Source organism: Drosophila sulfurigaster, chromosome 3, assembly GCF_023558435.1.
Source record: "Drosophila sulfurigaster albostrigata strain 15112-1811.04 chromosome 3, ASM2355843v2, whole genome shotgun sequence".
NCBI classification, from domain to species: domain Eukaryota; kingdom Metazoa; phylum Arthropoda; class Insecta; order Diptera; family Drosophilidae; genus Drosophila; species Drosophila sulfurigaster.
In genome coordinates this window covers 9,216,221-9,241,750 of record NC_084883.1, presented here as the reverse complement: position 1 = coordinate 9,241,750, position 25,530 = coordinate 9,216,221, and the positions used below count along the sequence as shown (strand labels likewise).

Here is a 25,530-nt window from a genome sequence, read left to right as displayed (position 1 = left end):
AGGGAACAGAGAACAGAGAAACAGCAAAAGAAAAAGCGAGTGCGCGACCTTTTAAGAGTGACGCACATTCTACCAAAAACTTCAAAGTTGAGGGAGAGCCTTAAAATGGAATAAGAGCGGCAACAGTCGCTTTCAGTGTCCTCGGGTGGCTTGGGGCAGCCACAAGCCGCAGAGCCCGGGTCTGTTCCTTGCCATATTTTGTTTTGCTGTCACAGTTCTCCCTTTTAAAGACCCTTGGCACAAGCTCCTTTAACATTCTTAGTAGGTTTGCCAAGCACACGCAACTCAAAGTTCCAAATGTGGCAAACTTCTCACTACTGGCGATGATAAATGGGTCTTAATGAATAGGTGCCAGGAGGTGTCTTTGTTTTATTCTTTAACGTCGTTAGATTACATTGCTATTACTAATATTCCAACTAATTCGAAGTTCACCTTCATTTCTCTTAACAGCTACAATTGGGATCAAACTAACTAAACTAGAGTATCTGAAAGAATAATTTTTGGGAATAATGAATAATTGTGTGACCATTAGGTGGTTATTTTCTTAAGTAACGCGACCTTTTTAATTAATAATATAATTTATATTGAAGATATAATATAATATAGATATAAATCTGCGAAACTAAAAATCGAGCCATTTTCAAAACGTTGCCCGCTAAAAAAATTTTACTAAAAAAAAACAATTTAACATCAAAATTTAAATTTTATTACATTAAGACGTAATCACATTTTATTCATAAAATTGGTTTTTGGAATTTTTGCCATACTATATATTTTAAAGGAAGGGAATTCCAAAATTTTTAGAAACAAAAAACAAATTCTTAAAATTCTGATGTATTTGATCTTTAAAAAAAGATTTTTTAAATCTTAAAACGCTTATTGAAGAACAACATATTGTTTTAAGTTTTATTTAACATAAAAATCTTGTGTCGACATTTTTTCAGATCGAAAAGTTCTTAAATTAGGATTTGGAATCTTCTTTTCAATATAGAATAAAACAATCTTGAGATGTTTTAAATCTTAAAATTCAAATTTATTATAAATACCGTGATTGAAGATTTTATCAACCTAAAAACCTTATTTCAAAAGTTTTTTTCTAAGATCGAAAATCTTTAAGCAAGATTCGCAATGTAATTTTCAATCTAAATTTCTTTCTCTATTTACAAGAACCCAAAATTTAACAATAAAGACAGAAAACGTTTGTGTATTCTAATATTATATTTATAAGTGTCTTTAAAACGTCATGTAAAAAAGAGTATTCAGAAGTCGCCTTTTGAAATCGTATTATGTTCGCTTTCTGTTTTGTGCTTTCGCTCGTCTCTATGTCGTTTTCTTTTTGTCCTGTTATTCATAGCTTATAAAACAATTCCCCTGGCTATTGCGCTCTAATGTTGGTCGAGCATTTGCCTTCCCTCCATGCCAGAGCATTACAAGATGAGGGGAGGGGAATGAAAAAAACAACGGCCGTATGACTACTTAAGGTAAATAGATGGCACTAGCCATGGCATGCCCTGAACCTGAACCTCACTCTGAGCCTGGTCACACACACACACACACACACAGAGACACACACGGCAAGAAGCAACAACCAAGGAGGCAAGAAGAAGAAGAACCTTCGCCTGCCACGCGCTGATGCTGATGATGATGTTGCTTATGTTGTAAACATTTTAAGCAAATTGTTTAGGTAAATAGATAAGACGTGACCTTTTTTTCACGGGCACAAATGCATTGTCAGTGTCAGCGCACGGGGCTGCTTTTGCCTTTTGCTATTGCTCTCGGCCAGCCCCAAGGATTGTCTTCAGGTGGTGGTGGGAGTGGGAGGAGAGGGAGTGCGAGTGGGTCTTGGGGGGACTGGCTTATGTCTAGCTAATGTATTACTTACCATTTGCCATTATTATGCTCTTTGCTTTTTTCTATACATATCTTTTATGTATTATTGTCAATTATAAAATAGCGGCACAATGCATGCAGGCAACGACTGTGGCTTCGACTGCGACTCCAGCTCCAGCTTCAGGATCCACTTCGACTATTGTCATTGTCCTGGATGACATGGCCATTGTGTATGGCACAATAGTCGTGGTACTAGCGCAGCTTCTATTCTCCCCGCCATTGTCGTCTTTAAGTTGAAAAATATGCAAATAAATAAACATAAAGTAGGTAAAATTGTCTGGCCAACAACCCGAGTGCGCCTGAGTGGCCTCGTCCTGTTTACTTTACTTTTGCCAATGGGTTGGGCTGAACGAAGACTCAGCAGCCTGCCTTTTGCCATGGCAAGTAGACCCGAGAGGCTTGCGCTTAAAGTGTTAATGGTGTGGGCGATTTACCTCGGCTAAGAAGAGCACGACAACGAGCATCATGACCCTTTGGGATGACAAGTGCAAGAGAGTCGTGAGGGGTGGAGATAGATATCATCATATCATCCCTCTCTCATCTTACGTTTTACGGCTGAAAGCTGAACTTGCCTCCACAGTGACATGATAGTTAATACTTATCATTGAAGCCCTTATGAATTTACATACATACATATCTGAAATGGAAACCGAAGTCAACACACAAACACACATACACAATGCAAACAGATTGGATGAACATGAAAAGTATCTAATGAAAATTCCTAAAAAGATTATTGCGTAGGGCATTTTATTATTCATACGATGTCAGTTCCAGGAATTCGTATCTGTATCTGCATGATGGAAAACCCCTTTAATTTTAAATCATCGTCTGAGTAAATAGAAAAACCCCTTTATAGAAAATGTGGTCAGAGGATTTACCACGAAAGTTGCGCGTGCAAATTGTGATAAGATTTTAGTTTAGAAGTTTAAACAATATTTTCATCATTAATTGCGAACTAGAATGGACTTTAAACTTTGTATTACGCATTGCAGTAAATGAAATTGTTCGCTAATAAACCTAATTTAGATAAGATTAAAGCTTATAGGCCATATATTTTATTACATAGTATGTAAAACATACAAAGCTTGAAAAACTATTTTAAAATAAGTAGTCTTAAGAAATACATTTCTTCAGTCAATTATATATTAGAAAAATAAGTAATTTAAATATACATTTATGAGTTATGTGATATAGTTATATCTATCTAACTTTAGACAGTTGAATAATCTTAACAATTTAAAATATTTGTTTTTTAAATCAGAACACACATTGCAAATCTAAAATAAAAAATACTATAAAAATACCAAAATAACAAACACAACACATACTTTCATTAATTTTATATTTTTATTTATATTTATTAAATAAGAAAAATATAGTATATACAATAATTCTTAATATCTTTATCATGTTATCATTTGGCTTAACGTATTGCGATGAAGCTCGGTAAATTTGTAATGTGGCGAAGCACATTGAATAATACAATTTTGAAATTAAAATTTCATTGTAATTTAATTCTATATATAATCAAATTTGGTAAATTTCATTCAAATCATTTTAAACTGAATAACATTAAAAGCGTTAATTAATTAAAAGTATTTCCTAATTTCATTTAATTAGACTCTGCAAGGGACTCAAACAGCAGCCTAGCCGCATTTCGTAACACCTTTCCATTGGTATTCTTGGGAAACGCATCCACAAATTGGACTCCAGAATGCAGCTGTTTGTACTCGACACCAACACGCTTCGCCACATGCTCAATGATCGTCTCCTTGCTGATCTCGGCACCCTTATTCTTGATGACGAGGGCACCGGCAGCATCGGTGCGTCCCACATTTCTGACTCCAACAACACAAGCGTTTTGCACTTCAGGCAGCTCACAAATGATTTGCTCAATCTCATTGGGCCAATAATCCTTGGACTTGTACTTGAGCACATCCTTCTTGCGATCAGTCAAGAAGAGATTATTATCGTCATCGAAGTGACCGATGTCACCCAAATCGATCCAGCAATCCTTGATGGCATTGGCAGTTTCTACAGGATTGTTCACGTATCCCTTCCATTTGATGCCCACATCAATCAGGATCGTACCGGTTTGATTGTGTCCAAGTGCATTACCATCGTCATCGACAACCATCACTCGATTGCCGTGCAAGAGACCGCCCACAGAGTTGTCCCTCTCCACATCCAAGCTCATGGAGACGCCGCTAGTTTCAGTGGATCCATATGTGAAACAGATATTGCAGTTTTTGGTCACACTCTTAGCCTTCTGCAGCACCGCCTTCGTGAGCCAGCCACCAACGATGGCGACTAACTTGAGACTGGCCAAGTTCTCCGGTGTGGCATTTGGATGTGTGAAGACCTCATAGGCCTGCCAGGGTGGCATGGCATACATGGTTACCTTGTGCTGTGCAGTCATGCGAATGAAGCTCTCGGCATTGAAAGTCTCATTGAAAATGATCTGTTTGGAGCCAAAGAAATATGCCAGCATTGTGCAGGAGAAACCCGTCATCCAGTCCAAGGTGGCGCTCGTCAAGACGACATCAGTGCTATTCGTCAACCTGTAAAGCAATCAGATTATAGTTGTATTCATAAGAATTTGTTATCACTACTTACTGAGCTGTTCTGGCCACGTGTCTGTGGGATAGGCACACAGCCTTGGCGGTGCCCGAGGTGCCCGATGAGCATAGAATGACAGCTGTTTGATCACCGCCCTCAGCCAAGCGTTCAGGTCTAATAGAAAACAAAGTTAGTTAATAACTAAAGTTTTATTTTCATAGTTTCATTACTCACTGATAAAAGCGTTCCATGGGATGAGGTTTCAGCAGATCCTCAATGTTGGGAATACCCTCAATGCGTCCAGTCATCGTGATGAACTTGGGATTCCATTCGGCACAAACCTTTTTCATGATCTCGTAATCTTCGGCATCGACGAACATAATCGATGGCTTGGTCAGCTCGTACAGTTCCTTGATAACCTCCGGTTCTTTCATATAGGTGTAGGCAACGGCATGGAATGGTGTTGTATTGAAGAGACAAGCCACAGCCAGGGAATGGGGATAGGTGCTGGCCCTGCCAATGATGCCGATGACATCTTTGTGCGTCAGCTTCTCGCTCTTCAAGTACAACGCCAAGCGAGTAGCCCAGGCAAGACTCTCCGCATAGGTCACAACACGTCCGTCTGTATCTGAGATCTTATATAAGAGCAGCACAATGAATTACATCATCAAATTCCTTTTTAGTTTCTCAAGTGTTGTTGTTACCTGCACAACATTATTCGGATAATTCTTCATCGAGTTGAATGCTACTAATCCCATTGAGCAATTGTAATCGTAGAATGGCTGCCTGGGAAGTCCACTCCAGATCTTGGTCTTCTCATCGTAGAATGTGGGAAAGAGAATTTTTGTTGCCATTTTGACGATTCAAGTGTAACCGTTCAACTGTCTATTGCAGCATATGGATCTCAGTCTTTATATATCATGCAGCAGTAGAGCCAGAAAATAAATTTGCATATCTCCAAAAATATGATAGTGGCCAATGCTTATCTTATGTGATATAGGTACGCCAGATGTGTCAGGTTTCAATTAGGTTTTCCACAGCAGATTAAACACACTACTGTTTACGAAGACCCACAATGAAATTTTTAAATAACTAACAGCTTATCTAGTATTGCTGCTTTAATTTCCTTTAGTGTCCACTACCTTTTTCAATGCAAAGTTGCCAGTCACTTGGTATTATTCCATTTTCATTCTGCTTGGCGGCATATGCTAATAATTATATGTATACTTTGAGAGATTATCGAGTATGATTAAATACCCTGTGGATGTAATACTTTAAAAGGGGGATTTTTGTTACCTTTTGAATGTTATGGAAGAAATAAAATTCAATAGTTTAAAAGTTAACAATCATGTTTGATCTACAAAGGCTGCTCAAGAAAGAGAGCGTGAACTTGACTTTAATCATGCTCAAAGAGTGTAATATACCTTTGTCTCTTGTGTAAGGGGTATTAAACTATCTATTTATCAGATATCCAAGCTACAATTTATGCAATGAATATATTTTATAAGCTGTAATTAACAACCTTCCAAAATGGTTTGTTGATAAAGCCAAATATTTTGTTCTTACGTGTTCCTTATGTCTGTCAGATTATTTTATGGCCTGTAAGGAGGAGATGAAAAAACGCGATGCGAAATACGCAAAAAATATGAACACAAAAATAAACAATTACGAGCAACAGGACAACAGCTATCCACACCTAACTGCCTCTCCTCCCCTGCGGAAGCCTCCGCCCTTGAGTCGAGAGGACTTCACGGTCGGTCGACCCTCAGCTTCATCTTCATCTTTTGCAGCTGCCAAAACAGTCAAGTGTTTCTTTTTCCGTTATTGCGAGGCAGCCCAGCCCTCAACGCTCAACTTTCAACGCTCAATGGCCGAGCATCTAATCGAATTTGATGGCTTCACACTGATAAGAGCAGCTGCTGCTGCTGCTGCTGCACCTTCCCTACCTCTGCCCACGAATCCGATTTTTATTGCCTTTCATATTATTGTATTAACCGTGGCATATGCTTTAAATATTGCCTGTCCCTTTGCCATTTGCGTTGGCTTTTGTTCAACGCATTTTTGTTTTTGTTGTTTGTTGTTGCTGCCATTATTGTTTTTTGTGCAGATTTCAGCGCCGATTTTTATGTTCAACGTTTATTATGCCTTACTTTTTCGCGCCTCTTTTTAACCCCTTGTTTTATATGCCATGCCGCTTGTTGTTGTTGTTGTTGCTGATGCTGTTGTCGTTGTTGCGTGTGTCGACCGGAAATGCCTCATTTTTAGAAGTGTTTTGCATTTTGTTGCCGACCGTTTCTATGCTGTGTTTTTTCCTTGTTTTTTAACAATTGTAAACGCGTTTTCTTTTTCTTTCTTTTTGTGTTGGCATTTTTGTTGTTTGGTTTCTATTTTTCTCCGCTTTCGCTTATTTGTGAGATATATGCAAATGTGTTGGCAGTTATTTGTGTTGAGGATTTGTTTTAGATCCGTTCATGTTATGCATATGTATTTGCGTTTTATTTTAGTTTGTCAGTCGGACATGGCATATGGATTTGGATATGGTTTTCTGGGTTCGTTACGAGTATTATTTTGTTGGAGGAAGCTTTCGTTTGATTTATGCTGCCAAATATTTTAGATTCCACAAATAGTTTTCATTTATATTTAGTTACTTTTTTCATACATTGATAAGAAGAATTTATTTAAATTCAAACTGAACAATTCTTAGGAGACTCAACAACTTCTTATATCGAAAATATCAAAAATATAAAATAATATAATTTCATGTTAATACAATTTTTTATCACAAACGAACAATTTCTAAATTTCTAAGAAAACTCCTAAATAAACTAAATAAAAACCTTATTATCAAACACGTAGGTGATTGATAAATCTCATCAGAAATTACGTATTGCGTTCGTAAAATTTTCATGTAGTCATTGGGAATCTCCTTTACAAATTATATATTATTTGAATACTCTTTGTGATAAGATAATAAAATAGGTTCCTATTTATTAAACTTACGAACATTTTCTTTATTTTGATAAAGTAATGGAATAACCATTTATCGAACGTCACTCATACGATGGTATTTATATCACGTGAGTCTGAAAACATTGCCCTATAGACTTTTATAGATAGTTTGCTTACGTCTAAATATTAATACGGAATTCGCATTACTATTATTACGATATGATAGTGACATTCACATCTGTTAATATTAAAGCAAAAGACACGTTAACGATTAAGACTTATACTCGGGTGACGTAGCACTCTATTATATTCATTTATAACTACTTGAACTGAAAACTTTTTATAGTTTTGGCCAAATTTTCGAAGAGTGCAAATATTTCAGTATTTCAAATATTGCTTAATATGAAATTGTAGAGTATTTAGTATGATTGAAGTACCCAAACAGCTGGATATAGTTTCAAATAATTTCTTTGATAATAAAGCTACTCATTTTCTCGACGATAAATTAATGAAATAATATCCAATAAATTAAAGAGATGAATCATACAATTTTAAGTAAAAAATTCCATTGCCCAAACTGAATTTCTTTAATTGAATCAAATGTGAATGAAACAGTTAGTCATCACAGTGGTGTAGGTCAAAGCAATATCACAAAGTTGAAATGCAAATTCATTGTTTGATTTCTTCAACTCTCTTTAAAGGCGATTAAGCTGAAAGAACAACGTTTACTTGCCAACATAGAAGGAATAACAAAGATAATAACAAAAATAAAAAAATATTGAATAATTATAGTTATCATCAAATGATAAGTTTTAACAATCCACGCGAAAACTTAATTGACCTTCACCCCTCCGTCGCCTCACCCAGCGATAAAGAACTTGTTATCAACCATTACCTTGCCATTGATGAAGGTGCGAAGTGTGCCTGGAGTTATCAGATATGCTTCCGGTCTCTTCGTATCAAAATAAATATCACACGCTCTATTCAATATTGGAACGGTAGACCAAAGTACTGTTCAATAGTTTACACTAAACAACAAATTTGACGTGTCTTGAATAAATCGCATGAAAAATAAAACTAATCCACTTTTATTTAGTGAAACTTATTTGATTAGAATCGAATTTTTTCTGTGAACTTTTAAAATATTTTCCAATCGTTACACAAGAAGACAGAAGGGTATGCATATAGCTTTGTGCTTGCAGAAAATATATGCTACAGACAGAAGGCGGTTCCGTAAAGTATATTTGTATATTCGAGACGAATAGCCATATCTTAGTTAGTTGACAATCTGGCATATTTGGACTCTATGGTATATTTTGAACAGAACAGGCTTACTGCAATACGGTCTAAATTGCTTTGGCTGATAATCTGGTATATTTTGCAAGTGGTGCTATATGAATATACTAAATATATCTATTGGTATGTTTTTAGATTTAGGGTATATTAATTTGGTTTTAAATTTACAATAATTTAATACCGTACTGCTTTGCTTTCATTAAAAATGGGTACCCAGTAGCTCACAGTTGAATTTTATCGCCTGTTGTTTTCTTACTTCTTTTTTTCTTTAAATTGATTATACTTTAACGAAAAATCAAGTGTTTAATATTAATCTTATTAAATTTATTATCCTAACCAAAACATACACAATTTCATTAAATTTCGATTCTTTCTTTTACAAAATAAATTAAATGTTCAGTAGAGTAGAATTTGTCTTTCAGCTTTTAAAAAATTTTCCAGTCACTTGCAAAGTATTAAAATTGCATTTGTCGAATTACCACACAGAAATAAAAAGAAATCAATGTATGAACTTAATGCAAGTTCAATTTCTGAAAGGCGTTAAAAGGCAGTTCGAGCGTCGACATCATAAATAAAAGAAATGAAATCATTTTAAGCAATTTGTCTACAATTTTGTGTCACACTTTCTGCGCCATTTCTCACATGCCATAAAAATGCTACGCACACACACACACACACACTAGCATGCACATACAGCAAACTACAAGCCAAGCTCTGAATCTAGATGCAGACTCAGACCCAAACACAGACGCTCTGGCAGTCCAGGAACAAGTTGGCCACCCGGCAAGGTGTCACGCTGATAAATGGCGCTGCCTTACTTACGCCAACTTCTCTATCGGTGTCTACACCTCTGCCATCCCCCTCCCCTTCACCCTGCCCACACACACCTGCTCTTACAGTCTTCCCTGCTCCATCAAGTTTACCATGCCCTCTGCCATTTTACGTTTATTTTTCACAAAACTTTTTTTCGTGTGCCAATTTCGAGAAAGATTTCCTTTAAGTATAATAAAATGCAGTGTCGCTGTCATAAATCTATTCCGCTCGATTGTCGACGATGACGCACAACCGCAAAATTGAAATGCATTGACATTGAAAAATTAATAATACCCAAAAAGTGTGGGCGATGCGAGAGCGGTAGCGAAAAGTTTAACAAAGCGCGTCAATATTGGCATTAGCATTGGCATTTCGTTACCATATGAGTACCATACATGCAAAAATTTTGTCGCAACGCTAATACGGAAATTAAATATTTTCCAAAACACATCAGACCAAAACGTAGAAAACAGGCTGCAATAAAAAAAAAATAACTCGAAGAGGGCAAAAAGAAAAACCGCCTCGAAACAATTTCAAAACATTTTCGTTGACAGCGGCCCGGCCAGACAGACCTGACAAACAGATACGAACACACACACACATACACACGAATGCTGTCCCTGTTTGCGCATGAAAGTATGCTACATAAACTCGTACTGCGTCAGCAAGCCAAGAGTTTATTGCACGTCTTCCGCAAATCGCATTCGCCTCGTTTACACTTCTTTTCATCTGATGCAATATTGAACAAAATAAGTTAAGACCTAAATAAAACTAAATAAACTAAATATGTAATTGTGATTAATTAATATAATAATATAATTTCACCTTTATTACATTTATTATTATTATTACATTACAAAATCATAAATGCGTAAGTTAAAATTACAACACAACATATTGAAGATACATTTATACAGATACATTAATTTTTTGGTAATTCACTATGAAGTAAATTAAATTTACTTGTGATTTATTTATTTTCTTTAGTAATTCTACATTTGCAAGTATAACACCTTTAAAATATCGTGATAGAAAGAAGTTTAAGCTTAAACTAAATTAAATTAAAGCCATTTTAATACGAAATTATGAAATCTTACTTCATTGAAATAAATTATTGAATGAATAATTCATTGATCATGATTAATATAATTCATTCAACAATTTAATTTAATTTTTTAATATATTCTAGTTTCTTGAAAGTGATTTAAATTTAATAATTATTTTACCGTTTATTGCAGGGAGAATTAGTTTCCCAGAACAGCTCAACTTATTCATACGAGTCTGTATAGTTCGGTACTGGCAAAAACGTTTCTGGGAGCTGGCTTAAAAATTCTAATAACACAAATATTTGCAGATGAAAGAGGTACTAAAAGGCATTTGGCCGCACACTCCACTTGTCAAATGCAGAGCGAGAGAGACGGGAAGTGAGTGGAGTGAAGTGGAGTGGGAAATAGAGGAGTGCAGCGAGAACGGGACATATACAGTTACCACCGGCTGGAAGAGAGTTAGGAGATAGGAAGTTAGAGCTCCATCGACCCCTAACCCTCTGGATACTGAGTACAGTTGTCAGTAACAATCTCTCGCTCGGATGGCAGTCACTGTCACTCCATCATTTTGGCCCGGCGTTGGCATACTTTTTGACAACACCAGAGACAACAACAAGCCACAGACAAACTAACAAAAATTGTTCACACACTCACACACACACATGCACACACAGACAGACAGACAGTCAGACACAGTGACACGCACACAAACAAGCAAACAAAAAAAATTTGTAATTTTCGTTGCATGTTTGCTGCGTTTTGCACTTTTACTGCACATTTTTCATTTGCTGCACTAAACTTTTTGACATGTTGCTGAGCAAATTGAATAAGTCTGCAAAACAAAAACAACAAAAAAAAACATCTGCACAACAATAGTACGTGTGTGCACAAGTCCGTGTCCGATTCCGATTCCGACTCCGCTTCCAACTCTAACTCTGATACCGAATCCAGCTTCGAGAGCTGCACTAGTCGGAATAATGCGATTTGCATTGCATTGTTGTCTGGCCTTCTGTTAATCGTTTTCTAATGAAGTTAGCGCCTCGTCAATGCTTCAAATGATTTCTGCCCACATCCAATGCGAACTCGTAGCCACAATCCTGTTTAACGAGCTTACACAATTTCGAGCAGACGCCCAATAGTCATTTCGCAACTGCAATTCGGTGTCCAAATTTCAAGTGAAACTAGTGAGCAATAATAAAACCTAAAGTCAGTGTGAAAGTAGAACTCACTGTTATTGTGCTCGACTGAAAAACGCCTACATGGAGATATATTTTAAAACGTTAAAATTTCACAAATGAATTTCTGTTACAAAACAAAAAGTTGTAGAGGAAAAGTAAGTAAATTACCAATTATGATTTAGTTTTTATTTTTCATTTAAATAAAATCAAATTATTATTTACAGTTTTTATGTCTGCGCAACTTTGACAATTTCGTATATTTTGGGATAAGTAGTATATGGATATATGAAATATACATATCTCTTGGTATATTAACTTGGTATATTTTAACAGTGATACCGCACTGAAAACGACTAGTGAATATCCCTAAAGTACTGTAGCTTTCTTACTTCATTGTTTTATTACACCCTCTACCCATAAGCTGACAATCTGATATACATACATATGTATTATACCATAGGTATTTTTATAATGTATTACTATTGCAATATACCAACATATCGTTTAGAATATTTTTAGGATTTTTTGCTATATTCATTTAGTATATTCTTATTTTAATACCGCACTGTTTTGCGTTCATTAAAAAATGGTATTTCACAATCGAGCATACTCGACATGGCTTTAATACTTACATCGTTAAATTTAAATTTAAATTTCATTTTGCAATGGAAAATGAAAATTTTGTTTTCGTTACATCAAATACGTATTACATATCAGTATTTATTGAGTAACTACGTATTACAAATGAAAACTGATGTTCATAAACTGATTATAAAGCTTCTCCATAGATGGATATACGATCCAGTTTCGTACAGTCTAGCTCGCTCTATTGTGCAATGTTTACTTGTTTGCCTCCCTTTCGATCCTAATTCACCTGGTCTGTATGTATGGCATGTTAACACCATCAACTTCTTGATCTTTCTTATGCCGACCCAAATTGAATTTTGAAGCCCTTCGTTCAATTCATGAGAGAAAAGAGTAGAAAATAAAAGGGAGGTAAGTGTTTTTCACTTAACAAACCCATACATATCACAAACTCAACACGCACTCCCAAACCCACACACTCACACACACTGACACACATGCTTAGCTTGTATTGTGCAATTTCAGTTTTGGGTCTGGACGCTGTTCACTTTGTCTTGGCGTTTCGACACGATTTTTCTTCATTTTGCGAAATCAATCAAATGCAGGCTGCCTGCCATGCCGTCTCCTTGTTTTTCGGGCGGCAGCTCTTGCTCTTGTTGTATTTGCTGTTGACCAGTTATAGCCATGGCCACTACTACGTGCAGGCGCCTGGCCTGTCAACACAGGCCAAGCCAATACCGAGTGGGTAAAAGAGTGTGAGAGAGGGAGGGCAAGGAGAAGAGCTTCCTGGCAGCCTGTCCGTCAGTGCGCCTGGCTTACTTCACTGGCTGCCAGGCTGCTTGTTGGACATTCATCAAGCCATTTCATCTATTGACTGATTGATAATATTTTTGATAAATGATTGGCGGCGACGTTGTCGTCCTGCCTTTGCTTGAACCACACGGCCTTGCTTGCCTGCCTGCCTGCCTGCGTGCCCGGTTGCCTTCCGGCCGGGTTATTTACGGCGTGCAAAAGAGCCAGGCAAAGGATTTATAGGTACGCTGCCGAGAGCTGAGCTGATGCAATATGCAAATTGATGGATCCTCGATAGGTCATGTACATATGGTTTGGGGGCCCAATGCTGGGCTTATGGCTTAAGCTTGTTAGTTGATTGAGCTATCCGTTCGTTGAGAAGGGGAAGGCAACCTGGCACTATCATCCAATAGTCTCATCACATGCAGCTCATCATTTTTCATAAGCAACAACAACAGCAGCAGCAGCAGTTGGAGCAGCAGCAGCCATGCGCATAACGAGTTGAACTAATAAAAATTAATTGAAACATCAACATTAACACCACACTCCAAACGATTAGAATCAGTTCCAGGCAGGCGCGCACATTAAGGTGTTGTATTGTTGCTGTTCCTCTATATCGTTTGCTTATTGTTGTTGCTGTTGTTGTTGGCAGTCGGGCACGCGCCAATGTTTACACGGCTCATGGCACAGGCGACAGCCAGAAGCGGGTGGTCAGAGAGACAGCGAGAGAGGGACAGAGAGAGAGAGACAATACTGAAGGTGCTGCCCATATGCGAAGCAAGAATCACAACAATCAGCCAAGGCAGCCAAACCAACAGACAAGCAACACCACAGCAACATCGGGTAACAACAACAGCAACAGCAACAACATTAAACACTAACAACAACTTAGGGACACGGCCACATAAAACGCCCACATCGGACGCGCAGATTCGCAGACGGACGGACGCGCTTATACAATAAGCCACACACACACACTGCAGAGACAACGGACAATGAAGAAAGCAAGCTTGTGTGTGGCACAAGGGGCAAGCAGTGAAGAGGCGCTGCACAGGCAGAATTCAACGTACGTCGACGGCGGTGGACGTTGGACGGAAATTACAGGTCCGCGCCAAAAGGTAGCTAAAATCTTTCGTGCAGAACTTGACGGTGTTGCCTCTTCCACATTTATGTGGCACTGGGGCATATTCACAAACTAAAGTGGTCTGAAGACAAGAAATAATTCTGGAAGACTTTCAAACAACATAGAAATAAGATATCTGACATGATATTGCATATAAGATTAACATAAATTAATATTGATTAATCATATTAATATTGTCTACATTAACATCTTCATTATTTTTGAACCGCTTTAGTTATTTTCATTTGAACAAGTGCAGATCAAGTGGCATAAAATGAATTTAATAGTTTATGATTGTTATATATTTATATATATATTTTGTTGTTCCTTTTGGAACTTCTGTCATTTCAAATCTGTAAAATGAAAAAAGCTTTTTCTTGTTTATAATAGTTTATTATTAATTATATAAGAAAGAAGTTATCATTCATATTTGCTATACATACATTTTATACAGGTAAAGGAATATCTTATTTATTTTTTTGTTTGTCAGAGTATTCACTCTTCGCTTCAGTAATCGAAATTTCCCTTTGATGTTGTGATTCTTGTTGCCTTCGCGTTTGTGCTGTGGTGCTTCCACCTGAGCTGAGTTAAGCGCCGCGTGACTTATTTGATTGTTAAACAACATAATCTGCTGTAGCCTGCATGTCGGCGTGCCTGTTGCCGCATGTTGCCAGTTGTCGTTGTCGTTGCCAATTGATTTTGGTCAAGTGTGGCAAATAAGTGAGCAAACACGAGGTGCCCAAGTGGCCACGCGAGCAGGTGGCTCCATCTGGCATCTGGCAGGTGGCAAGTATCAAGTGCAGAGACAACGCTCGAGTCTGAAGATGCTGCACAACGGATTGACGTCTCGTTTGGGAATGGAATGGCTTGGTGTCGGAAGCGTCCAACACCCGTAAGCCAAACGCAATTTAAGCAATTTGCAATAAGGCAACCGATGACTGCCGGCTTCAATTGCTGACTGCCTGACTGCTCGACTGCTTACCTCCTTGGCTGCCTGGCTGCCTGTCTTTGACAAGCGGTTCTATAAAAAAAGATAAAAAAATAAGAGAGAAAAACTTTGTCTTTGTTTGTGTCACCGTCTCTTTCTCCCACACGTGTAATGAAAATGCAGCGTAGCGGAAAATCGCGCCAAAGACACAGTGCAAAAAGTTTTGGATGTGAGAGTGGAAATTGAAAAGTAACGGACTGAAGTGCCAAACTGCCCCCACAAAAAGACTCGAACAAAAAACACGCCAACAACAATAACAACAACAACAGCAACAACAACAACAATAAGACAAACTGAAAGTATAAAACGAAAGAATATTGTGAAAAAGGTATGAAAATTTCGTTCAAAATTCATGCAGGAATATTCCGAGGCAAAGTCAGCGAGAGTTGGAGAAGCGGAAGCGGATTGGCAACTGACTCGCTACAGCCTTTGTGTGTATGTGTAAGTGTGTGTGTGCTTGTGTGTGTTTTTGGGGGCGGTGAAGCTGCACTGCTGGGGACACTGAGAGAGTACTGAAACTGGGATTCCAACAAGGGGTCTGCTGTCGTGCGCACTTTCTGACAGTCAATATTGCCGGGCGGACAAAGCCACTTTAGGTGTTATTGTGTCAATGTCTCGTAGCCAGCGTAAAACCCCCTGAAGTGCCTGCCCAAACTGCCAGAGTGGATTTTTTATACCCGCTACGTATAGTATAGAAGGGTGTTATAACTTTGTGCCACCACAAAATATGTGAAGCAGGCAGTGGAAGCTGCCTTCCATACAATACAACTATTGTTGATCAGCATCAAAGCCAAAACAATAAGCCATGCCAGCCTGACTATTGGAAAGCTATCCTCTTATTTTAGTTTGGTTTAGATTTAACAAAAAATTTTGAATGCGATCAATGGAAGTTATTGTAGAAACACTTTGCTAAGTGTAAATTTTGACAATGTGAACGAATATAATATATTTTGTATCGAGATAATATATTTTATATTGTAATATAGTATATTTCTAATATATTTTTGGTATAATTTACTAGACTTGATTCCCATATTTTATACTGATATCTAGTATATTTTGAGAATATTTTAGATATACTCCACCACGCTTTACTTACATACATTATACTGAAATCTAGTATATTTTGGGTATATTCCACTTGATTTTACTCATTTTCGCTACACCAAAATCTAGTATATTTTAAGTACATTTTTGTACATTTTACTATATTTTACTATACTTTAATTACTTTCTTTTTACTAAAATTCAGTATATTTTTGGGTATATTTAACTAGAATTTACTCACTAACTTTATGCTTAAATCAAGTATTTTTTGAGTATATTTTGGTTATATTTTACTAGACATTCCATAACAAGACATTCATTATTTGTCATTTGTTAAAAATTCGGAAGGTAGAAAGATGTTAAACTTATTTTGAATGTACTGATATATACAATTAGTACAGAGTTATGATTAATATACATACATATATGTGAAGCATATTTCATTAATCACATTTTTAGTAAAAAAGCAAGTTAAAAATAGGTAGCAAGTATTTCACAGTCAAGTACACTCGACTGCAACTTTGTTACTTGTCTGTATACGCTTTCCGAAAGTTACTTAGATTACAATGCCACAAGTTGATTAAAGCAGACAATCTTTACTTTACATATTCAATAAACGTCACAATATCAACAATAGTTTCTAAAAAATTGGTCAAGTAATTTTATTTGCCGACACACTACCAATAATATTGGTGCACGCAATCGCTTGAAGTATTTTATAGTCGATAACACTCTGGAAAACCATTTTCAGTCGTTTTTTGCTTGCATTATTGCTGCTGCAACAGTTCCAAACAGAAATTGGTAGTTCATATTTTACAGCAATTTCCATTTTGCCATATTGTCAGGCTTCAGTTCACTCAGCTTCCCTCAGCTGCCCTCAGCTCTTTGCTTTTGCAGTTTCTTTGCTGCTCCACTCGCTAGTTTTCTACATGCAATTGCAATGCATTTTTATTATTTTTGCCAAGCTTCATTTGGTTCTGACTTGGGACAAACACTATTGCACTCTTTGGTTATGGTAATGTTGTCTATACTATATACATACTTGGCGAATAGTTTGTAATTTGCCGATGCAGCTGAAGAGCAAACAAATCAGAGTTAATTTCAATAATCAGCAATTTTGTCGCATGCTCTCCATATAGTACTACACTAACTTCATGTTCAATTCGTTGCGCTTCCTGTTGGCCATAAAAAACTAGAACGTTGGGTTGGCTTATTAATGGCCAAGAACAGGACAGCTGCCAAGCTGTACAACTGATGCGCTACACTTTGTGCTGTGAGTTTAATAAATTTGTCATATAGAATATAAATTTTATTTTATAAACTTTAACTTACAATTTGTATAAATTTAATCAAAATATAATTTTTGAAAAATGCATTTTACTCACAAAATGTTAGCTGCTATTGCCATTATTCGAAGAACAAATATGCTGCACTTGGAGTGTGGCAATTGGTTTGGTTATACACTACATTATGGCCACAATGTAACTTGTGCCACACTCGGTCGGTCGTCTGTGCTGCTGCTTGCAACTTCCTCTTGGCAAATTAAGGCACTTGCCCAGGCAGCGGCTGTCGTTCTGACAATTGCCTTAAACTATAATCAAGCGGGGCGAACTGGCTAAAAATAAAAGTGGCCAGTCAGCTAGGCCTGCCTGAGTGCAACACATACATACATACATACACAGAGAAAACTAACTAACTAGTTCTGTTGCGAAGTAAATCAGAGCCGCATCGAGCCAACGAACCGGATGCTGGTAATAATATTTAGATTTTTAGCCCTAGATGCAAAACTTTATGCTTGTTTAGATAACATTATCTCGCTCGCTGGCCGTGGCTTGCCGTTGCCCCGGGTTGGTCAAGGCAACTTTGTGTCCAACTTGTTTCTTCTTCTGCCTTGGCCAAAGGAAAGAGTGCTGGATGGGGGGAGGAAACTTCGCTAGCACGCATAAACTTGGCTAATTTACGATTGCATTGTGAGCATTGGACTGGCCGTATAATTAGGAAAATTAATTTGTGTACTTTAACACAGCGACAACATGAAGACGATGGCGAAGAGTGCGAGAGAGCAGAGAGTAAAGTTTTTAATTTTCATGATGCAGATAATGCCCATTAAAATACGTTGCTAACGGTGACCAACACCTGCGGCTGATCCTGGCCATGTTGCACTTGCTTTTCCTTGCCTTACCTCGACTCAGTCGAGCCGTGAACTAAGTGCATTAAAAATTGCAAAAAGAAATTGTAGCGGCCGAGGATGAGCAGCAGCAGAAATGGAACAGCAAACGGCAACGGCAACGACGACGGCAATGAAAAAAAATTATGATTATTATTTTTTATTATAGAGCTGAAAGAAAAGTCGTCCTTTGGGACAGCGACGTCGACGGCGACTGTGAACTCGCGTCCTGTGTTGCTGGCCAGACCAGGATGCACCGGCCTTTTGAACTTGTCCGGAGTCAGTGTACGCCGTAAAAAGGCGGAGTTCAGACTTGTTGTTGTTGTTGTTGCTGTTGCCGCCGCCGGCGGTAGCCATTATGTATTATTATTATTCAGCCCCGTTCTGGCAATGCATCCACCTCTCTCTTTTTGCATTTATAGTATATATTTTTTCCTGTCCAGCACTCGAGCTGAAAATTATTACTCGAAATCAATTTCATGCAATTGAAGCACTTAATTTTTACCAATTCATTAATTGATTTCGTTGCTGTTGATGCTTCTGCTGCTGCTCATTTCGCAGAGGAGGCGAACTTATGGCAAACAAAACTGCTACGAAAAGAAAAATTTGTCTATATTGTGATGAACTTTTGATACCCTGCTGATACACAGAAAAGATTGCTATATTTATAAGCAATTTATGCAATTATTTATTTATGTATATAGTTAAGTAATAAGATTACTGACTTTACTTCAGGATAGAGTAGCGATGACTAAATAGTTCTCTGGTCACAAATTATGAAAGTTTATTTAGTATATATGACTCTTTAGTTTATATAAATTTTAATTCACATCTTTTTACACAGTTGGGCATACCCCATTTGCTTATTGCAATAAGTGCTCATATCAATGCTGGGCAAATAAAAATATTAAGGGAGTCTACTTATGTACGTAATAAAGCCCATTCGAGTCTGAGTCCGAGTTCCCATTTAAATCGCCTTTATCCCTTTTGCTGGCAGCTTTTAATGAGTGTTCAGCGATGGATGTTGCAGTTGAATATCAAACGGGGAAGGAGGAGGCGTGTGGAGGCGTGGCGTGGATTGTTCGGTTCACCGAATGCTACTTGACCAATTTACGAGTTACGAAATGGTGCAGGGGATAAATTAAGCAACTTTCTGTTAAGTGTTGAATGTAAAATTCCATGTTGTGCGGCAGCATAAACATAAACAAATAAATGCCATGCACAACCTTAACTTAAATGTAATTTAATTAATGTACAATTGTTTATTTAGTGGTTTTGCTGAGAGCTTGCTGCATAAAAAACGAAACAATTATTTGTTTTATTTTTAAATACCCTATTAAACAGAAATTAAATAGGTATATGCTCGAGTATTGAATCATTGCATTTCTCTACACAGAAAAAACACATTCTAAAATCAAGAATAAAATCTTGATTCAAAATAGTACGATGTCATCGTTGAATAAAGAAGAAAAGTTTTTAAATCAATATCAATGTCTCATTAAAGCTCTTGATTGCCAAAATTTAGATTGCTTAAAATGAAACATAAAAAATTGCTCATATGATAAAGTATGCCTAATACCTAATAATATGCGCTGATACAATATTTATAATATTAATATACATATGTTGTCGAAATATTGATTTTAATACAAGTTACAATTAAAACTTAAAACTCAGGACTATTGACCACACGGTCTAATTTTAAATAAAAGGAATTTCAACTTTCAACTTCCATTATTTAGAAGATTTAACAAAAAAGAAATTCTTGAATTTGAGAGCTTTTCGATCTTCAAAAAAGATTTATTACAAATTTAATTCAATAAAACTATTAATTAACGAAATCTTGTTTCAACATTTTTTAATTTTAAAGGTTTTTTTAAAGCCAAAAGTTTTTAAATCAAGATTATCAGCGTGAAATTCAAGCAAAGTTGATTATTTAATTTTTCATAAAAAATTCTTTAAATCTTTAATACAGGGAATTTCGAAGCCTAACCCCATTCAGCAAGCTTCTATTGTTATTATTGGAAATCTGAAATTCCGCAATCCGCAATGCGATTGCGATTGTGACACAGCCACAAACAAACAATTGTGCAAATATTTATTCAAGTTTGGTAAAAATGCGCGGTTCTCATTTTATTTAATTCAATATTAAATATTCAATGGGATTTCAGCATTGCTCCAGATGCTATAAGTACCCATTATATTCGGAATGCTCTTACAGTTCGAATAATTAATGATAAATGTTTTAATTGATTGTATACATTTTCATTTCAATGCCTATTTAAAGGCTCGATGACCACTTGAGTGGTTTCCTAGATATTTTCATTAATTAAATTTAACCATTGATTGATTTAAAGAAATTCCATCAGCACTTTTGGTATTCACTTTACTCACCATTGTCACAAATTTTACTGCTTTTCAAAACTGTTTTACAATTTATGATAATTTTTGGAATTACTCGAAATGAGCTTTAATTAATATTTCACCTACCAGCTTAATAAACACCGCTGGGCACGCTTTGTATTAGCCTAATTAAAGTCATCAAATTTAATATTTAATTATAAAAAACATATTAATTTAATGCAACCGTTAATAATTTCCATGCCGTTTAAACTTCAGTTCAATTAAATACAAATTATCGTCATTGTTATCATTTCACATTTTTTTTGCTGCGATGCTTTTATTTTTATGCTCGATTCTTTTTTTTTTATTTTGATTTTAATTAAATTATTCAATATTGATTTAATGCATTTGCATAAAATACTGGCGCTGGCATTTATTAATATTGTTATTACTGTCCCAACGGGGGGAGAGAATGCAATCCTTTAGGAGGCAACAAAAAAAAACAAAGCTCATTGCCTCACTTTAGATGCATTGCCACGCCCACATCGCGCCATTATTTGCTGTAATGTTCGTTGCCCTTCTGCAAGTCTGCAATTGTTGTTGGCTGATTTTTTAATGAAACGCTGAAGTATAATTTATGAATTTTAATGAGTTGCCAAATGATGCCGAAGCGTTGATTTTCCATAATTATTAACACAACGATGCTGGACCGTTGATGGCAGCAGCATCAACAGCAACAGCATCTCCATCAGAAGCAGCAACAGCAGCATCAACACCAGCAACAACAGCAACAGCAACAATGCTGGCAGTCTGTCTGAGCTGAATGCCAAATGAATGGGTTGAGGATGATTCTGATGAAGCGAGGGGGGGACACTGGGCTCAGGGGAGTGTCGTTGCCAGGCCATTTGTCTGCCTGACAACCAAGCCGATCTGCAGAAGTGCAAATTCTCGTTATACTCTCTCATTAACTGTCTGTTAGACCAGCTGGCATTCTAGTGAATGAAATAATGATGCGATTATCTCACAGCTTCCCAGATCGATATTAATTGTGTAAAAATACACGTATTGATTTACAAAGCAAGTGTTAGGCCAGCACATTAAAGCGTTTCCTTTAAAGTGTGTTTCATCTTCGGGGTCAATGCGAATGTTGAAAAATTGCTCATCTGTTTGTTGACAGTTGGGCTTTTAGCATTGCCTATGAATTGTTTCTCTTTATTATTATTATCTTTTCGTGTTTCCTTATTTTGTATTTTTAATTAACAGATTAAGCGCATTTCGTGTAATTAAATACAAAAAGACATCGCACCTTTAAGGAAACTTTAAACATTTCGTACGAATTTTTCAATTGATTTCTGTGACAAAGCCTGGATTAACATCGTATAATTGGCACAGATGCAGATGCGGATAATGAACGCTCACAAAGCCGCAGCTAATATGTGTGCGATGTAAGCGATGCCAATAATGCTTAATTAAAGCCAATAACTATAACAAAAAGCAGGTGAAGGGCATTACATAATGAAATTAACTAACTAATATAAACGTTGAGTTTACTTAATTAAAATGTACCAAAGCGAATATGGCGCAGCTCATGGCCAGCTTAAGCGCATGAATAATACCAATACACACATACACACATACACATACACGTACACACATATATATGTTTACCCTGACGATAACAAACACAATTACATGCACAAAGGGTGAATATTTGATTTTAATGCGATGGGACTAAGCCGGCTTACCGGTCGTATGATTAATTGTAATGTGTTGCATTACATTACGTATACGTCACTGGCAACACTCGCAAAAATATTCTATTGAATTGTTGCAGCTGCCAGCCGGCTGACTGACGCATGCAACAAATGTCGATAGCGCAGTCATGGAGGCTTTTTCGGTAAAGTTTAATTATGACCTGCAACATCGAATATATTTAAGTAGATGGCTTATTTATGTTATACGTTACGTACTGCGAAAGTGTGATAGCAAGTGCTTAATATTCAAATCCGACATTATGTTATTGAGATAAGCTTAAGATTGCACAAGCAATACTCTAATGAAACAAAACATAATTAATTTGGCAAACTAAAGTCAAATTAGTTACGTATGTTTTCACATAGAATTCGTTTAAACAGATAATAAATAGGAAAGCTACAGGAAGTCGAATATTCTCGACTGTGAGATACCCGCTACGCTTAATCTTAAAATATACTTAAGAATACTAAAATATACCAAAGATTATATTTGGTAAAACAATATACTATTACGTACACAATATACCGAAAAGTACAAGATATCAAAAAAAAACAGTGTGACATTTTTTTTAAATACACCGAAGAATACTGAAATATACTGAAATATATTATTTAGTATATGAATATACTGTTACGTACAAAATATACCAAAGAGTAGAAAATATCTTTGCAAATCAGTGTGGCATTATTCCTAAAATATACCAAAGAATACTGAAATATATTGAAAACTATATTTGGTATATCAATATACTAATACGTACAAAATATACCATAGAGTACAAAAAACATTAAAAAACGAAGACTATATTTGGTATATCAATACAAAATTACGTACAAAATATACCATATAGTAAAAAAGAATACTAATATATAACAAAGACTATATTTGGTATATCAATATACTATTACGTATAAAATATACCATATAGTAAAAAAAGAATACTACTATATAACAAAGACTACATTTGGTATATAAATATACTATTACGTACGGTATATTTTGTACGTATAGTATAGTATATAGTAAAAAAAAAATACTAATATATAAAGAAGACTATATTTGATATATCAATACACTATTATGTATATAGAGTACAAAACCCTATATACATTTCCTGTAGGCATAAAGTTATAATACCCTTCTACCCAATGCTACGCATAGGATATATGTAGTAATTTAAGTCATTCGAACTTCTTAATTAATACACAATATCTAAGGCAAGTGAATTGACCCCTTCCGCATCTGTTTGGTATTCATTTCATTAGGATCTTGGCAAATTTATAAATGAAGTCATCACTCGCGGCTCCACTTCGAAATTGCACATCTCAGGTAAATGCCAAATACTATGATTTAATTGTTAAACATTTTCGGCAATTGCTAAACCAATATTGATTGCAATTGCAACTGCTGCTGCTGCTGTTTATATGTATGTGTTTGGCTTCAGGTGCTGTTTTGCTGTCTTGGCGCCAGTTAGGTGGTCATGCAACAGCGTGGCAATTTCTGACAGCAGACATTACAACTTAAAGTTGCCTAATGCTAATGATAATGCCTACTAAAGTCAACACACACACACACACAAACACTCAGCAGCAGGTTGATGCAGCATTAGATGCAAATGCGAGTAAACGTTGAGATTGTCAGGCGGCAGACGTTAGTGGGTGGTTAGCCAGAGGGAACGTTGGACTGCTGATGCAGATGGTATTAGTGGGGTAAGGGGGACGGGGGACATTCAGCACGTACGGTTGTGCCCAGTATAGAGTATAGAGTAAATGAACTCGTAATACACTGACACGTTTATGCACTTAGAGAGGAGATGATAGTTGCTCAGAGGCAGAACAGCACTTGGCACATTTAGAAGGCCCTAACGGCTGGCTGTTGGCCTGGCTTGCTGCCTCTCGCCTCTCTGCCACTCTGCATGCCTGCCTAACGGTAAACAGCAATCACTGCTAATGAGTTTTATTGTAAATTAAAATTGCAATCAGTGTCAGGCAGTCGCAGCCAGGCGCAGTCGACGACGACGTCGCATTGTTGCCACACAAACTCATACGAGTGTGTGTATTCTATAAACATGCACATCAGAATGTTGTAGATGAGACTGAGCTGCATGATAAATGCAATAAATGACACTGTCGTACCGTTGGGGGCATCTCAAATCCTTGCATAATAAATTTGCCAAATTGCAAACATTAAATAAAGACAATACGTAATGTGCAATGACAAGCCAGATGCCAACAACAGCAACACCAACAGCAACAATGACAACATCAACTGGCAGCACCCAGTCTGAGGGCAGCAGACCTTATTTAAAGGCATCTCATTGCAGCAGCCACATGTTGCCCACAGGGTCAATAGCACTGCGACACATCAGTGTTGCACAACAAAGTTCGATTTATTAAGAAGAAATTAAAGAAGGATTATGTAAAATATTTTAGATATAATTTTAATTATGTTAATGCGATTATCATTACATTCTTAGACAATTTTGCGCATGATTGCTAAAATAGTGATTAAAATGCAATTTATTCGAGGAGAATGTTAATTGCAATTTTACATTTTGTGTGCCTGAGAATTATATTAATTAAGTGTAATGACAGTGATTTAAATATCAATTTGAAATTGGTATATTTTGTGGAAGGCAGGTAGGTTAATGTTTCATATATTTAATTGTTCTTAATTCAATTTCAATATCTGCATTTAATTTTATATCGATTTCATTCTATCGATTACTAGACTAGAGCTGTAAAGAGCTTAAAATACATTACAATTCAACTATCGTTATAACATTATAACAATTTCCAAATACAAATTTGTTGAATTGTTACCATTAGTAAATATTTTAAGGTCTTTTCCTTATTCTGTCCAAATTGGCTACATGCTGAATACTCTACTTGTGCAGCACTGTTGCTCAAATGCTCCACCCCCAACCAAGTGTACGTGCATACTGATACACACACATACAAGCAATTGTTGAAGTCATTAAAATGGCATTTATCATT

At 36.4% G+C, this 25,530-nt stretch overlaps 1 protein-coding gene across 1 annotated transcript; it reads right to left on the bottom strand.

Annotated features, from left to right (window-relative positions):
• Positions 1 to 3,402: 3,402 nt before the first annotated feature.
• Positions 3,403 to 5,350, bottom strand: LOC133843195 (uncharacterized). Its single transcript, XM_062276636.1, has 4 exons — positions 5,157 to 5,350; positions 4,687 to 5,087; positions 4,510 to 4,626; positions 3,403 to 4,454 (listed from the first exon to the last, which is right to left on the bottom strand). Exons 1-4 carry the CDS (start codon positions 5,304 to 5,306, stop codon positions 3,506 to 3,508), a joined length of 1,617 nt encoding a protein of 538 aa, XP_062132620.1. The 5' UTR covers positions 5,307 to 5,350; the 3' UTR covers positions 3,403 to 3,505.
• Positions 5,351 to 25,530: the final 20,180 nt, after the last annotated feature.

What these genes read in the sequence shown, in the direction of transcription:
- LOC133843195 (XM_062276636.1), bottom strand. Translation starts at nt 5,306, where the DNA reads ATGGCAACAAAAATTCTCTTTCCCACATTCTACGATGAGAAGACCAAG. An exon ending in ATCCGAATAATGTTGTGCAG is followed by an intron (nt 5,088 to 5,156) that starts GTAACAACAACA and finishes CTCTTATATAAG; the next exon opens with ATCTCAGATACAGACGGACG. An exon ending in CCCATGGAACGCTTTTATCA is followed by an intron (nt 4,627 to 4,686) that starts GTGAGTAATGAA and finishes GTTTTCTATTAG; the next exon opens with ACCTGAACGCTTGGCTGAGG.